The sequence below is a fragment of the Macrosteles quadrilineatus genome, unplaced genomic scaffold (assembly GCF_028750875.1).
Source record: "Macrosteles quadrilineatus isolate MER2022 unplaced genomic scaffold, UCM_ALF_1.0 Scaffold_9__3_contigs__length_116548681, whole genome shotgun sequence".
Taxonomy (NCBI): domain Eukaryota; kingdom Metazoa; phylum Arthropoda; class Insecta; order Hemiptera; family Cicadellidae; genus Macrosteles; species Macrosteles quadrilineatus.
The window spans coordinates 40,410,097-40,428,052 of NW_026542602.1; the positions used below are offsets into that span (position 1 = coordinate 40,410,097).

The following is a 17,956-nucleotide window of genomic DNA, read 5'->3' on the forward strand; positions in this document are numbered from 1 at the left end:
CCCCTTAAATGCCAATATACAAATATAAAGCCGTTTTCTATTGAAAATTCAAAGACTAAAGAAAAACACTTTTACCCAGCATCTACAATTACTTTATTACATACTCCCTGAAAATTGCATGAATGAAATTAAAGAGTATGAACCACGTTTCCATGTAGACATGAATAAAATTTCCGTAGAAAAATAACTTACGTGGGTCCATGGATCGCCTGCAATGTATTTCTTCCCAGTCACCTCTGAAACAAAGGATTGTTATTACTTAACTTTGCGAATCTTTTAATATGTAAACGTCATAACTAATTAGAAACATGTTTTTCCATCACAGGATTTCTTTTATAGTATAAATGATTACAACATGCACATGTTTTATAATCTGATTAAACAAAACAAACAATCGTTTAATATGGGATGATTTGTGTTAACCTCATATGCGAGCTCAGGAAGAAGCTTGCCCTATCCTGACTTGTGCCCTATATTGTCTTTTGCTAGCCTATTTTGCACGATTTATTTTAAGTATGGATGAAATAGGCTGCAGATTGTTGTGTATATTACAACGTACTAATCCGCTTCGGGCTACGATAGTCCAGGAGCCTCAAGAATGGCTTCTATCCACCACATGTCATCTCAATTTCAGTAGTGTACCCCATCAATCTCTTCTAACTGACCTCCACTAGACTGGCATCATGCGGGAGCAACCGGACTAGATCGAGAACCTAATTTATACCTGTTCTAGACGGTATTTTATCACACACTCTTTAGAATGTTATGGCAAATCTAGTATCTACAATGTAAGGTGGGCTATTTACTATTTTATGAAACTACTTACTGACTCAGTTATATAAATTCTAGACCACATAATAAATAAAAGAAGATTCTTGAAATGTTCATGGGTGTTCGTTTGAAGACCAAGCCGTTTGGAAAATTCGAAATCGTCTCATTTTCTAACGATAGGGTTTACAAATCAGTTAAATCCCCCTCCATGTTATTTTTATGGGGAAAATATTGTAAATTGCCCTTGTATGCTTATGCCAAAGTTCATCCTACAATCTACCTGGAACGTCCTTGGGACAGCTTCAAAGAAGGCACACGAACCTCACTGGGGAGACGGCGAGAGCCTTTAGCTCCACGTAACAGGCTCTAGAACCATTGTAGATCGTAGAGCACCTATCATTTCATCTGCTTACGGCATTACAACAACACTTTCAGTCCACGAAAGCAGCCCAAGGCGAGTAGCAAATCACAAAATCCTGCCTAATGGTCAACAACATTTTCCACGAGCGGTGATCCCTTAGAATCACAGACTTGAAGTTAATATACCTGGTAAGTCTTAATTTTAACCACTCAATGACTTTAAAGAATTGGAAGAGCAATGACCGTTGCTGCAGGAGATATAGGTGAAATGACGCAATTTCCACCTCCGTACTGTGCCAATTGTTTAACCACCCGGTTATTAAAGTGACGAGATCGCAACTACATCCTGAAAAACTGGTGGTAGCTATATAAGGTGTTGGCACCAGCGAGCACATAATAATAATAATGTTGGCACAATGTAATTACAGGACCTATGTGACGCCTCTGACTCTAGTTTGTTTCCTTTGTTCATTTCTACAAAAGACCATTGGAACTGTAGTTCGTTTATGTACAAGATAAAAATTAAAACTTTAAAATCACATAAACAGTATATATTGTGGTTGATGATATTCAACCTACTTATACACTCCGGTATGCGAGGGTACCAGGAGCCTCCTGATAGACATGTCGCTACGTCTCCTCCACTGTACACTTCACCAACAGCTCCTCTCAGACTGTAGCCTGGGTTGCAGACGACTCTGACTCTAGTAGCCTGTGATCCCGCCGGAATAATGCATCTTGCGTCACAGCTGTCGCAATGTTCTGCCAAGGAACAAAACTTTCTGTTGTCAGAGTCTCTCGGCAGCATACAATTTTTGGGCCTTGAACATAAAATGGTTTTATTTTAGAATGGGTTGTCATTTTACATACTTGAAAAACACAGCAAAACATCTGGAATTAACTTCTCTAAATGCATTAAACCAGTCATTAGAACATACAGACCAACCGTTATCACGGTAACTAAAAGATTACATAAAATGTTGTTCTACATGGAACCTTTGACTATTAATACCAACAAGTCAATGATGGATCCCAATCAATGTTTTAACCTAAAAACGTGTTAATCTTAAATTACCTGAACTGTTTTTGCTGGCACAGAACTTGTCGAAGGTTGGGAAAACAGAAGGGGCTATCTGATTGCACTCGTAAGACGGTACCGGAGTAACATCGTTGTACAGAAGGGTTTCACTACTCATCTTGTCCTCCTTCTTTCCCCAACCTACAACCTGCGAGAAACATTTCAAACAAAAGATTTATCAAAAACGATACACCGGTACATGTATGTCGAAATATTAAATTACGAAAATAAATCTTCAGTAATGGATTTTTAACGTTACAGGTATTCCATCAAGTATGAAATTAAGCTGGCAATATGCATGTGGGTACATCAAGTAATTGAAAAGTAACTGCATTTATCAATAAATTACAGTAAGTTGTTTTTTTTTTCTATAATTTATGTTCAAAAGTTTTGAATAGTTAGCCAACCTTCACTTCTAATATCATTCGTTAAAAAACCATTACATGAACACAAGGTTTAGTGTAGCAGCAACATATACTTTAAGTTCATTAAAAGGATAAACACTATAAAATGATGCTTTTTTATTACCAGTTGACCTATAAAGATTATATTTTTACGGTAATCACTGTGTGAAGAAATTAGGAATGAATATTTTATGACAAAGTATTGCTGATAGATTGACCAAAATAAGTATTTTTGTTTGCCACTGTCTGAGAGCTAAATTAAATATTAAAAACTGGCTATAATTTTAATGTAGTCCTATGATGATATCAAAGTTTGCACCGTTCCTTTTTAAGTAACATTTCCTTAAATAGGTGTAATAATTCCTAAAACAGATTAAGAAGTATAAAGAATTTTTATGTGAGTACAATCTGCATGGTCATCTATGCACTATGCAGCCAGTGAGAACTCATCACGCACAGGCAGAAGCCCAGTTTATACATTGAAATGGTATTTTATTACTTGTAAAAAAAAAAAGATTTATCAATTGGTTGATAGTATCATATACAGTATACCTTAATTTCTACTGTACTTACAAACAAATTCTTGTCTTTTATGTAATTTGAACCATCTAAAAATCCATGACAGACTGGCATTATAAATTCTCCTGGTTGAATTTTCACATCCAGCATCAAAAGCGCAATGTCGAAAATAAACGTTTTCTTGCTGAATTCCCGAGGGAATAATATCATCGAAACCTGTAAAGATCAAGTTTCACATTAGAAGTATAAACAATGTTAATGTAACTACAATCTGCATGAACGTCAATGCACTATGCAGCCAAATACCTACAAAACTATCACACCCTATAAAGAAAGTACAAGGATAAGTTTGTAAAAGTCATGCAATGTAAAATAGTACATTTCATAACAAGAGTAGAAAGTGAGTCCTTAAATATTTGAGACCATGTTGGAAGTGCGAGATTTATCGAGTATTTTAAATGGTCGAGAATATTGTATAGACCCACTTTCACTCGTGTTGTGAACTTTACTTTTCGCTACACTATAAAGACTAATTCTTTTCTTAATTAAAACAGACATTGGATATTTCTTTATTAAAGATAGAAATATTACAAAACTCATACCATGTTTTAGGATATACCTTAAATTTAATGTTAATACTCGTATTTTACTTTGGTTTTACAGTTTTGGTTGTTGAAAATTGAAACAGTTGACAAAACAATAACAAATCTTTGTTTGTTTACTTTTGCAAAATCCAAAAAAGATAGTCAACATTTCTATCACATAGTAAACATTCTTTTTTCCGTAGTAAACAATGTAATGATGATGAATTTTGCAGGTGCTAAACATGTAAAAAAACCGGTCATTTCACAGTAGTGTAGCGAAAAGTTACATACAGCTGGGTTAATTTATATTCTAATATAAAAGCTATGTGACCTTCTATTAATTATCAAGTGATTGTTATACTATTTAGTGATAGAACACTATTTCAGTCAGTCTCTTAGGGTAGAAATATTTTGTTCTTAAATTATTTGTACACAGTATTTCATATTTAATCGGTTCAATTAGTCTTGATTAACAGATTTTTCGGGGGATTAAGAACGCTGTTTTTCTCTGTCTTTAACAGATAAGTTTACGGATAAGACTATTTTTCACGATTGAAAATGCGTGTAGTATTTTTTTAACAGGATACACTCTACCAAAATTATTCAAACTAAAGGCTGATTTCTTGAATGTATGACAAGGTATTCTTATTTTGATACAAAAATTGTTTTTAAACCACTAATATTGCCATGCAATATGATGATTGGCTACCACTATTACTGACTCTATTTAGTCGACTACATAAATAAAAGTTATCTAGTTATGTATCTTTTATCTAACTTTAAAAAATAGGCCAAAGTTTATACAAAAAATATTTAACTTGTGAACAAAGTTGACAGTAGTAGTTAATATGTTAATAACATATGGTAATTGTTCAACATATGTTTTGTGTTATTGTTTGATATTTTGATTGAGTTTTTGTTAAAATAGAAATACACAACCTTTCATGATCTCAGTATAATTATTTAATAATTAATTTAATGACAAAAGTCTACTCACATTGCGCTTTTCTTCAGTGTGCTCAGGGATATCCCACGACCTGAAATATTTGCCCAAAGCCACTCGTAGATCGGCCACATTTTGAACGCTTGTCACGCAATGAGCCGCTAAAAAGTTAAAAATATTGTTAAAGTTGCTCACTAAAACAAAACATGTTTCAGAATAATATCAAGTTTACTTAGTTTTAACACATATGCATCAATGTTGCCAAAGGACTGAGATAGAGATGCATTGATTACTTCCGTACTTTTACAAAAATTCCTCAAATTTTATAAATGCGTTGGAAGCAATTGTTTCGAAAAACGTTACTCAGAAAACAATGTTCCTAAAGAAATGTGCCTCTGAGACACTGCTTCGAAAAGCTCTGCTCTAAAAATGTGTTTCAAAGCAGTGAATTTCGGAGCAACGCCTGAAACTAAATGAATCGGTAAAAAAGAAAACTATGATTCTGGTAATCCTTGTCTAAGAGACTCTTATTCAAAAGTTACCTGTTAACACAAACTGGTCGTTTATCAAACTACCACCACATCGTTGGTCCCATATCTCTCTCCCTTCGTCTACATCACGATAATAGAGACCTGCGTGCCAAGGGAAGGCACCAACATTGGCCTGTACTCCATCCACAATCAGCGGAGTCAGTTGGCCGACCTCGTTCGACGCACCACACACTGAAATAACAAGTAGACACGATAGTTCCAGTATGGATAAAATTTCAACAAGTACAACAAATCAAACTTAAATAACAATAATAAAAGAATAAATTATTGCAACAATTACTGAACAGAAATTAAATCTACACACATGGGGAACATGGTTTCTGCAAAAAAAGAAAAACAAATACTGTCATAATATGTTGTGTCATATTTCAAAACTGGTTAATTTTCAATTTCAAACTTAATATTGTTGTTGGACAGTTGGTCAAAAAGTTTGTTTTAGTTTTGCATGACTCGACGAGGAATGTGGTACGGAACTAGGAGGTACTTTGAAGTCAATGTAAAGGGCAGTTGATGACTTAAAAAATAATGATGTCAGCTACAGTTTTTTGTTGTTTTTTTTTCTTCGCCAGTGGCATTTCACAAGAGAGTTACGGGGGATTAAATGCTTGGTGGATGTGCCGAGAAGGGCCGGGGATAGTAGTAGGAGGTAGTATCCTAGTATACTAGCTGCTATCCCCGGCCCTGGTGCCGAGGATTGAACCCGTCCCTCCCGCACCGAAGTCAGAGACGCTAACCACTAGGCTAGCAACAAACCCAAACACGGTTCTTCAAAGAGCACAATCTGTTAAGAAAGGCGTTTACTTTTAGACGATTATGGGTGGTGATCATCATGAATTAATTTTTATAGATTTCAATCATAAACTGCTAGAAAATAGGGAGATGACATATAGGTGTAGGATTTTTCACCGATTCAATGGACGAAAATGAGCTACTTTGGCCAACAACCCTGCATCAGTCCTATCACACCCCCGAGTATGTTACTTTATGTAATCTGTCAGATTTTACAACATAACAACGAAATCAACTTGACAAGATTTACGAAAGAGTTTGAAATATCTGTGATAGTATGGCAGTAAAGAACTAACTATCTTGAACCACTTGAACTTTGTGTTTGAAAGTTTACAAGTTTTGTTGCCAACGTCTTTCAAGGAGTAAGGTAGTTTACCTGCAGTGCAATAGAACAGCTGTTGGTCCCATGAGCCACTGTTAAGACAAGTCAAGTTGGTGTACCCCGGGTCGTAAGCAGGTCTGTAGTTGTGTTTGCATCTGGGTATAGCAATGGTACCAGGCTTCAACTGATCGTCTCTGACGACTTTGTCTTGGTAGATGTACTGAACCTTCATATTGTTCGGCGCCTTCAGTGGGGGGCATAGCTTTTCTGAAAATAATATCCAGTTCGATTAATATACTATGGTCACCAGAAAATACCACAATAATGACATCGATATAGGCTATACGCAACTCATTGCTGGTATAATACCATCAAGTGTATTATCTTGTCATAACTGTCACCACATGTGACTTATTACGTAGCGGTATTCCATTATCTTTATCTTTCATGATCAAAAACACTTCTGAGCTCTCAAGTCTTCTGAACGTAAATCGTAATCAATTGACATCAAAATGTTAAATATTAAGCCTTTTTTAGAAATATTTTCTTACATACTTTATATAACTTTTACTATTTACAGTTGTACGAATCCCAAGGTGTTGCACTCTGCATTATACTACACAAGCAGAACACCTTGGTTATTGCTTGCCGAATTTGCAACAATATCCGTTTTACCACCTGTTTACCACTCTAAGTAACAATAGCCACCAGCTCTAAGCTACCAGCTCTGTCTCTGCTAAGTCTTTTGCTAGCCTTGCCTTCTTGCAGAACATTTTTCATCGAATGACCATACTCGGTTTATACTTATGTTTTGTGTAAGAGATTGCAGACAAATATATTTGTACTAAGCTAATTTTTATTTGTACATTAAATGTTTGGGGAAATAATCACGGAGCTCTGACTTGTCTATACCTGGAGTGCAGTAGAACAAAGGGTAGTCCCAATATCCATCGTTGAGGCAGGTAATGTAAGAGTATGGTATCTGGTAGGCAGGCTTGTAGTTGCTCTTGCACTCTGGTGAAGCTATCGTTCCTGGCTTCATAGACTGGTCACAAGACACTACCTTGCCTTGGAACGAACACTTGATGTTGAGGTACTGAGACTTCAATGGTAAACAAGGCAATCCAGCTGAAAAAAATTAACAATTATCAGAAAATGTTTTCATAAGTAAAAGATCTGACAATAATTAATTATTGGATAAAGTACCTATCTAAATGAAAAAAAAACTCCCCACAACGCTCACGAAAACCCTGCTCAGCGTAAGCCAGCTTTGATAGGTCTCAAATAAATAGATTAACTGCATTTTATTTTATTCTAACTCTCCTCGCCATTGTAACACGCCTGCAGCAACTTGCCCTAAACATGATATCGACAATTGTTAAGTTTAATTTGCTTACGTCAGTTAATTTATTGTTGGTTGAACTTGGCCTAGTTTAGAAAAGATATGTTTCCCCCCTAACCCCCTTTATCCCCCAAAAGATTAATTAACCAGTTAGCCATTACGGGTACTTTACCAACTGTAGACCAAGGATTAAGATGTCCTTCTCCCTCCGAAGCCGAACCAAGACAAACCTGGTTGCCAGCGGTTGGTCTTTTCCGGCCGGAGCGCTAGTGTCGCAGGTGCCTGACTACAGTTCTGCTTGTCGTCCGATCAGCTGATGGGGTTGACTCTTACCTTATACCTTAATTGTTGCGGTGATGTGGGTTATTCCCACAATCGTAATAAACCCAAATTTTAAAATTACGAACTTGTTTAGGTAGTTTGTGAACAAGGCCTGCTGAATATAATATAATATGATGTAAGTGGCCGTGCAATTGCATGAACGTTTCTAACGTAAAGGCAAAGCGTACAAATTAAATGATCTTGAACATATGTATACATTATGGACAATATAACACGAGTAAGCCGTGCTGTCTAAACTGGATTAAAGATGTGTAAAAACTCCAAAACGAATATGAAAATTATGACTTGCAGTCAGATCTGTCTAGAGCTATAGGGAACGAGCGATCCTAGGAGTAGAGCGTGGGACTTCGGTTCCTGAGGTCAAAGGTTCGAATCTCATCAGTCACCAATAGATTTGATCTACGTAATAATTCCGCTACCCAATGAGCCTATCCTTAAAACATCTGTAAAATGGTTCTGGTGTAGAGCCTAACACCCTAAGGTGTAAAGATGAGACATTAAGTACACGTAATACAGTTATTGATCTTTTCCACACCATGTCTTACCTATACACTCTGGCAGAGACGGAGACCAGTTCCCGTCCGTACAGAAGGACACAGTATCGGTAGAGTTGAGGATGAACCCATCATCACATCCGTAGTAGAGATCCCACCCCGAGGGTACTGGGGTCCCGGGGACTATCTTGCAAGCGGCGTTGGATACGTGGGGAGGACATCTCTTGATGTTGGGTGAGTATCTTCCATTGACCATTGGCTGTGGGAGAAGACAGCTCCTCTCGTCTGGGCTGCTACAATCATTGTCAAAGTTAATTTTTTTGGTGATGGTAAGTTTAGTAGATTAGTAAAAACAAAAGTTTTCGCGACGTTTTTGGATCTGGAATCTCCTAACTCAGGTAAGAAAGTTACTGAAACCTAACACAATTAGTGTACAAACCCAGCCAAAGCCATACACGGTAAACTGGTTTACTAATCTTGGTATACATCTTTTAGGGGCTTCCTCAATTGAGGACGTGCTCAGACAGGACAATTAGAAACATTGTGAACAATAAGTTTTTAATGGAAAGTGGCTGCAATAATCTCTTAAAATGACAGGAAATATTTGTTAGAAAAACAATTGCAAAGTTTAATTCAAGTTACACTGATTATTGTTAAAGTGTTCAGAAATACACACATATCAAAAAATGTCTACGTAATTCATTAAGTATTCAATCTAAAAATACCGCAAACATTGAAAAATGCGAGATCATGTTTAAGATCAATATATTCATAACAAATTGCCTTTAATTGTTTATTTTATCGTTCTCATATTGATTTTAATTTGTGTAACTTATCTAATGGCGGTTTTAATCAGCACTAAGTGCATAATTACTAGGAACTAATCATGACCAACTGTAATGTAAACATAGACGATTATAATCAATGTGTGTTTAAGTAGCTCAGTAGTTATTATACTTGCTTATTAATGTCACAATCCCCGATTGGATAAAAAAGGTTTTTTAGCTTTCAATAATTTCCATTAAATTTAATTATGCTGCCCCGTAGTATCAATCTTTTAATTCATTAGGGTGGTAAAAGTTGATTTTACGCCACACTACACTGTTTTAACGAACATTCCACGCAATGATTTAGTCCAGAAAATAGCTGTTTGCCGCCAGCTTAATCAAATGGGATTCGATTACGTACCACTGTACTGAGTTTTTACCGGACCGCAACCAGGGAATTATATTTGGCAATGAGTGGTTATAAACAAAAACATGACCTTTCTTAGAGGTTGTACAGAATTGAAGGATTTGTACAGATTTTGTTGTTAAGTTAGCTTAGAGTAGTATGGTGTAAAATATCGTACTTCACTCATCCAAAATGTTTTTACCCTATGGTAATCCCGAACTCGACTCCGTCTCGCACGGGAACGACCAAACTCATCCGGTAAACGCCTATTTTAAGGGCTTAACTTAATATACTATTACATAGTAAAAAACTAGATAAGAAATATCACCCATCATCAATGTTCCTTTATTTTATAGTTAAGATTTTAGCTTTTTGGCCCCTATCTCATTTTAAACTAGTAAGGGCCTATTTAAAGAAAGCTTAACTTTACTCACTCTACCATATTACTACTCACTGATAACAGATATTTCTATATCAACGGTTTTATAAATGTTTTTATTATCATTGCTGTATCGAAACCTCTGAATCTTAGTTTGGGACGCAGGACTGCAAGTTCTAGTGTTACTTTCGTAAATGTGTCTTTGTTATTATTAGAAATACGGATTCAGGCGGAGAAAGCCTAGGTAGTGATCAAAATTGGATTACCTTAACTCAGTCCTGTGAATATTTCCCTCTCAATGCTATTTACGTAGTTTTCAAGAATCAAGAATCAAGAATTTTTATTTCCATAAAATGTAGTTACATTGCTGGAAAACGTCAGTCAACTATAGCTAAAAAAAAATAAACTAAAATAAGACAATGGTACAAGGTTTCTTACCAATATAAGAATTACATTCCTGAAACTCTCCATGCAAAGAGAAGGAAAAAAAAAAAGAACAGCACACAGCACTCGGTTGAAAAACTAAAAAAAACTACTTACAAGTTCTTCTTTCAAATCAAAAAATTCTCTGTTTTTGTACAAAGGGTTTGCCAAAAGGAGCCCCTCAACACCTTTTCTAAATTTTGGGTCCGGCAGGTTCCGAGCTGCAAAAGGAAGTTTATTAAAAAACGTATAACTTAGAATCTCATTCGACATCTGAACTTTACTTAATCTAACATGTGGTAAATTGATATCATTTTTCCTACGTGTATTATAGGGATGGATGTCGCCTCTCAGCTCAAGAGAATCCCATTCCTTCTTGATTTTGATCAAGGACTGAAAAATATAGAGGTTACAAACTGTCATTAAGCTCTCAGCTACAAATATGGGTTTGCAATGGTCCAAGTAATCAGCACCAGCTACTACTCTAACTGCTTTCTTTTGATAGCGCAGAACTCTCTTGACCCCAGAGGCGGCACCCCAGAGCCTTAGGCCATACAATAAAATACTCTGAAAGAAAGCAATATAAGCAGTTTTCAGCCAGTCCTTTGGTACAAAATATCTCAGTCTTCTGAGTAGACACAGAGCTCTGGAAAGTCTAGCACAAACATGGCTAATCTGGTCATTCCAGTCTACTTTATTGTCAAGATGTAAGCCTAGAAGTTTGACAGATTTCACACTATGTTCTAAGTTTCTTAGGCTAAAGATTATTGACTTAGTCTTTGTCTCATTTAGAAAAAAGTGATTTGCTCGGAACCAGGCCGATGCCCCCTCAAGAGATCGTTTCATGGCTTCCTCAAGATCTCCCAGTTCATTACTAGTTTCAAAGAGTGTAGTATCATCTGCGTAACAGATGACACCTTGCCCCAAACACAAAGCGAGATCATTAAGCATGACATTGAAAAGTAAGGGACCAAGAATTGAGCCCTGAGGTACACCATGGGTCAATTGCTGTACACTGGATTGTCTGCCATTTATACAAACCAGCTGCCCACGTCCAGTCAGGTATGACTCAAACAGTTCAAAAAGTTTCCCCTTAACCCCATAGAAATTTAACTTTCCCAGGAGGGTGTCATGATCCACCATGTCAAAGGCCTTGCTGAGGTCACAAAGAGTGGCCCCAGCAAAGCCCCCATCCTCAAAAGACTGAAAAGCTGCCTTTATTAACTTGTCAACCGCATCAGTAGTGCTGCGGTGAGGCCTGAAACCAAACTGGGCAGCTGAGAACAAATTATTTGCTTCAAAATACAGAGAGAGCTGTTCTTTAATAATAAACTCAAGGATCTTAGAGAAAGATGGCAGAATAGAAATTGGTCTAAAATTCTCTGGCAGGTTGGGATTGCCTTTCTTGTGAATAGGCACAACCCTGGCAATTTTTAAAACATCAGGGAAAATACCTTCTAAAATACAACAATTGATACAGTAAGTTAATGGGCTAACTATAGAGAAAATGATCTGTTTCACAAAACTAGTAGAGATATCATATATGTCTCTGCTAGAAGAATTCTTTAACCCTTGCACTACAGATATGACTTTATCACATGAAACTGGGGACATGTGAAAGGTACTAGTAGGTGGAGGATGTTTTCCCAGTAGTTCTAGGCCAGAGGTAGGGGGGATTCCAATAGCGTCACGGGTCTGCTGGACCGAGTTCACAAAAAATTCGTTGAACTCACTGGGTGTTAGGTTGGTCAGCTGTAAAGGTTTTGTTGGGACCACTTCTCTCTTTATAACCGTCCAAGCTGCAGAACAAGGATTTTGTGCAGATTCAATGAATTTGACATTACTTTCAAATCTGGCAAGCTTAAGGCTTTCTTGGTATTCATTTTTGACTCGCAGATATCTTGCTTTAGCTTCAGGAGTTTTGGATACCTTGTACATATCATAGGTTAAAAGTTTCCACTTTCTTAAGGTTAGTAAAGTGGGATTGTCTGTATAGGGCTGGATGGAGTTTTTTAGATTCTTACGGAGCCGGAGGGGTTTTTTGGGAAACCACTCGTTAACCAACATTAGAAAAGTATTTAAAAACTGGTTAAATTTTTGGTTAGCATTACCACCTTGAAGTAGAACATACCAGTCTATGTTAAAGAGATCACCCACAAAGCTATGTATTTTACTTACAGGAAAGGGCCTATACAACTTAGATATAGTACCATGCTTCGAGACGTTTCCATCTGCCTGCTTATCCCTTATGCTAAACTTAATTGCTTCATGGTCTGCAATGGCATAGCTAAGGACCTCTGCATTAAAACAGTCATTAGATAAATCGGTTGCTACATTGTCCAGGCAGGAAGTGCCCCGAGTAGGCTCCCACACAGAACAATAGAGGTCAAGGGACCTTAAAAGGTTTAAAAAATCTTCGGAAAGTCTGTTTCTTACCAAGATGTTCACATTGAAGTCGCCACCTATGACGACACTGTTCGCAGATCTTCTCACACTTAAAGAGAGGACTAACCTTTCAAGGCTATCTAAAAACCTGTCGGGATCACCGTCAGGCGACCTATAAATGCCAATGAAAACAATACTGCAACTATGGAAATGAACGCAAACATATTCATGATGCAGGTCAACGCAAAACTCACTAACATCAATAACAGTGATTGAGTTCGTTATGTTAGGTGTCCCAAAAAGAGCAACCCCACCGTGCTTCAGAGAAGTTCTGCAATAGGCTGAAATAAGGCAGAAGCCACTTATGTTTGTACACTTTATAAGTTCATCGGACTGCCAATGTTCTGAGAGACAAAGCAGTTTATAATCATTAAGAGCAAGTGTCATTTCAAGGTCTAAAATTCGAGCAGTGGAAAGGCACTGTACATTAAGTAACAATATACAAAAGTTAAAAAGTCCTAGGCCTACACCTACATTATTTGGGCCTCTATGGCTGTTTTGGCTAACAGGTCTAGATGCACAAAAATTTACAGAGGAGTGATTTTCCCGCATCATGTTTAGTCCCATTTTTTCGGACGATCCCCTAAAAAAGTACGAGAAGGAATGTAGCTTTTAACGTTATTTTGTCTGCCTGAACGACGTTCTTCAAACTCTTTTACAAAAATTCCCTCGGGCCAAAATTCAGGTTTCAATAAGTCCTTAACAAGATTATCAGAGACGCTTACCTTGAAACTTGTATAGTCTGAAAACCTGGTAGGTAGTTTCTCACATTTGTTACAAATAACGTTTTCACTTTTTAGATAGGATTCAATGTCACTACTTTCCGTATCTGAAGAACAACGACTAACAAAAACTGCCTTGGATTTTTCCGCACGCTTGAGACCACTTTTGTCAGTATTTGAACCTATAATGGGTTTAGTCTTAGTTTTAGAAAACCTAACCTCTTCTTGAGACGTCTTGGAAGTTGTAGGTCTAATTTTGTTTCTAGGCCTACTGTCAGTATTGCTAGCTAGTACTTGGGAGTAGCTTTTATTCCTATTTTCAGTGTTTCCGGCCTCCTGTCCATTCACTTTGTCATCAGATTCGGAATTTGGTAGACTTGACTCTTGACTAGGCCTAGTTAGGCCTATAAGCTGAGAATGGGATTCTGCAGAGGACCGCTTCTTGGTTTGTACAACATCTTCAAGTTTGTTGTTAAGTTCGAGGTTATTTTCAACAACTCCTTTAACGAGAGATATTAAGTTCTGGACAGTAGAATTTAGGTTAATAAATTCTTCAATATTACCAACTCTCGTCTGCAGACTTTTGAGGTTAACATCACAGGAGTCACAGAACCACTTGGATTTGTCCCCTAATTTGTTTACTAAGTCATATTCAACTGAAGAAATATTTACACAAGCAATGTGGTACCATTTGGAGCAAAAACCATCACAGAAAATCGCATTACAATTATTTTTAACTAATTTAAAACAAGAGCCACAATTAGGATCAACGTGACCATCCGCCATGACACTTGGGAAAAAAAAAAAAAAACTTTTATATCATTCACTCAAATTGCATTGTTATTGTTCATAGTTGGGAGTGAGCTGGTCTAAAGGTAGAGCTCGGGGCTTTTGAGCGTGAGGTCCCGGGTTCAAAATCACCAATCAAATCACCAATGGGTTATCTATTTGATAATACTGCGACTCGCTAAGACTAACCTGAAGTAATGTGTAATAGTTCCGGGCAAGAACCTAGAGTCCTAGGATGTGAAGGTGGAACGGTTACACAATTATCATTCATTCGAATTCCATCGGTGATGTTGGAGTTCAAACTTTACATTAGCATGACGGGTGTACAAAGATTAAGAGTTATACATTATGATTGGTAGGAGAAAGATTCGTGTGAGTTTTAGAACACCCAGCAGGGAACCGCAGTTGCCCAGAACCCTCGATGTTTTTTTTTTACTAACTACTTTTTTTTCTAATGTTTTACACTAGTGCTGATAAATTACTGAGTTGTCTAATGTGTAGCATTTTATGGATTGCGGGTTAAACTTCGTCTTCGTCAGGTCTGATTTAAGTTTGATGAGATATACCTGGACTACTAACACGAGCTGTGAATGTTGACAAGCTGGATTGATTACTTGTGAGTTACAACTCATATCAGATAGTCCGATACTTTATGCTCATATATAGCGTGTGTGTGTGTTTACCAAAAGCTGGTTTTCAATCATTTCGATTTGGTGATCGCAAAACGAGGGGAAACTTTAAAAATCTATAGATACACAACCGAATAATTCATTAATTTCAAAGGGTATGACTTTGTTTAATAGTGTGTTTCAAGATATATAAGCTATCTAAAAATAGATTTATTTACTTACCCTTGTCTCTTAGTCCTAATAAATCCATTGTTAGATGTTGTTGAGTTCGGTCCGGCTACCACTGATAAAAATCACACATAAACACACATAAACAAAAGAGATTATTACGTTTGTATGGTTTTAAAACAGTAAGCTTGTTTAAACTGAATGCATTTTGATTTAAATGGAAAGAATAAAAATGGAATAAATGGAAAAAAATCCGTAATAAAATCAAAGATTGACATGTTTGCTGTGGCACAGTAATGTAAGACTACTTTTGATATCAATTTTTTACAGTGTAATATTGACCTTAAAACAATAATATCTTTACCTAACCTATAACAATTTTAAACTGACAAGCTCAAACACAATTTAATCCACTAGAGAGGAAAATCAATCTAAAAATCCCTTTAGTTTAGCCATGAGGAAATAAACACAACTTCACAAATCTAGCATAGTATGATAATAATGTTATAGGACCATTTTTAAAGCTATCACTGTGACTATTGTAGTAAAATGTGGCATAGTTGACACAAAAACCTACCTAATACTAAACAGAAAATCGGGTAAACCGATCGCAACATTGTTCACAACGTCAAGACTCACTGGACATCGCGAAGTTTACGATTATACTGAGGTTCCTGACCAGGAAAACCAAGACGTGAGAGCGAAGTCCTTGGCGTTGACCTTGAACTCTATCAGACTGGTTCTTCCCAGACGACAGTATTGGCCCAGGGATTTTCTATCTGAGTTTATAATAACAATGTGCTCTTAACCTACTTATTGATTGATACCATTGACTATACACAGAATAGACCCATGTTATGTTAAAATTTGAAGCCAAGAAAATAGGAGTTCAAGACCATCTCACCAGAGGGTACTAGTGTATTAGGTTATCAATTAAAATCAATGCAGTATCGTAGCAAATAGCTGATTGATTTATCACGTGAAACAAAATATTGTCATTAGTTGACTATCTCAACGGATTGCACCAGGTTTTTTGGCTTCAATTTTTACATTACAAAGGAAGTCTATTCTTTGTATAGTCAATGTTAATACTATGAACAAAAAAAGATGTAATATCAGCTATTATTATGGTAAAGGTAATTTTAGAATGGAATAGTTTAACCAACCAATAAGCATTTGAAGTAATATAATCTGAATTTACAATTAAACGTGTGCAATTCCCAATGGTGGTTGATGCTTCCATATCAAGTATCAATTTACATGATATTGCTTTGTTGATTAGCATGCGCGGAATCAAATAACTGTGCGATGCTTTGTATAATTAGCAATAACTTAATCAACAACGTCCTTATAATGGATAGAACATAATTACCGGGACGTGTGTACCAATATTACGCATCAAGGTTTTTAATGAGATACATCATATAATTTAAGTGATTAGAAATAATACGTTACACTCGTTCATCATTATTTACTGTAAGTGAATTCTACAAAACAACGAAGTACAAATTAATAGCTGCTTGGTAAATATATAAACGTAAATCAATACTATAGCAGACATTTGAGGGAGCGAGTCGGTCTAGTGGTTAGAGCGCGGAACTTCGGTTCCAGAGGTCCTGGGTTCAAATCCCTCAAAATCACCAACAGATTTTTTTCTATGTGATAATGCCGCATTCACATTGAGTTGGCAAGCATGGGAGTTGGCAAGCCTGATTGCCTGTCTGTGTCACGGTAAACTATCGTTCCTGGAAAAGTTACAATTTTCCACATTTTTGTTTTGTGCAGCCTTTGTAGTGTTAGCTTACGTTTAATACTAATAATATCGGTTCATTTATTACAACCATTGCACTATGGACACTGTAAGTAGGCTACTATGAGGTAAATGTGTCTGTCACTAACCTACAAAGTTGAGCTGCAAAGAACATAAAACCTGACCGTTGAGCGGCTGATTCGAATTAGACAGCGCTGCCAACCGCACAGATCGTGATTAACCTATGTCTGCTCGGCCGCTACTACACTACCGTCCCGCTGAAAGAATTTTACAGCGCCTTCAATTGTGGTGATACGATCCGTCCAACACATCTGCGTTGTTCTACATTGCCTGTTTTGTAGGCGTTTAAAAATTGACAATGATTAACGAAGATGAGTTTATCTACGAAACCGATGATGTAATAATTCAGGATTTTCAAGAAACTACGCTTTTAGATCTGACCAACGAAATAAATTGTATAGAAGCTAATTTCCCAGATGTGTCTCTGAAAAATATTTCGCGGCATATTGCAAAATTATTGCAAAGCCTCGAACTCCTAAATAATGACAGAGAAAAAAAGCTAAAGATCTGGAAGAGTGTATGAGTGTGCTAAAACTATTGTCTTCTAAACTATTTATGGAAAAAGACCGTCTACAGAACGAAATGAACACTTCTTTCAAAATTCAAGATGAAGCCGCTGTTGAGATTGCTACCTTGACCTCACGTATCGGGCTGCTGGAGGAGAAACTCCGAGAAAGAAATGGGGACGTGGCTTCCTTAATGGCCGAAAACAGCTCGTTGAACGTCAAGTTGGTTGAAATGTCAAAGACTATGACAACCATGGAGGCTGACAGCAAAAAACAGTTAAACCTGATTGTGGATTTTAAAATTAAAAATAGTTTAGCCCAACAGGACATTGTTAATTTGAATAAGATGTTGAAAGACAAGTGGGTTAATGATAGCATTATAAATGATTATT

General features: G+C 36.7%; 1 protein-coding gene across 2 annotated transcripts; it reads right to left on the reverse strand.

The window, feature by feature from the left end:
* Positions 1–1,761: 1,761 nt before the first annotated feature.
* On the reverse strand, positions 1,762–15,877 carry LOC129004244 (limulus clotting factor C-like). Of its 2 annotated transcripts, none has more exons than XM_054432734.1 (10): positions 15,805–15,877; positions 15,282–15,342; positions 8,551–8,789; positions 7,234–7,449; positions 6,376–6,588; positions 5,202–5,381; positions 4,714–4,820; positions 3,187–3,348; positions 2,207–2,357; positions 1,762–1,952 (listed from the first exon to the last, which is right to left on the reverse strand). In XM_054432734.1, the coding sequence occupies exons 1-10, from the start codon at positions 15,842–15,844 to the stop codon at positions 1,801–1,803; spliced, it is 1,521 nt and encodes a 506-aa protein (XP_054288709.1). In that variant the 5' UTR covers positions 15,845–15,877; the 3' UTR covers positions 1,762–1,800. The 2 variants fall into 2 exon arrangements, with proteins under 2 accessions (XP_054288709.1, XP_054288708.1); XM_054432733.1 differs by having other exon boundaries at positions 8,551–8,792.
* Between the last annotated feature and the right edge of the window lie 2,079 nt (positions 15,878–17,956).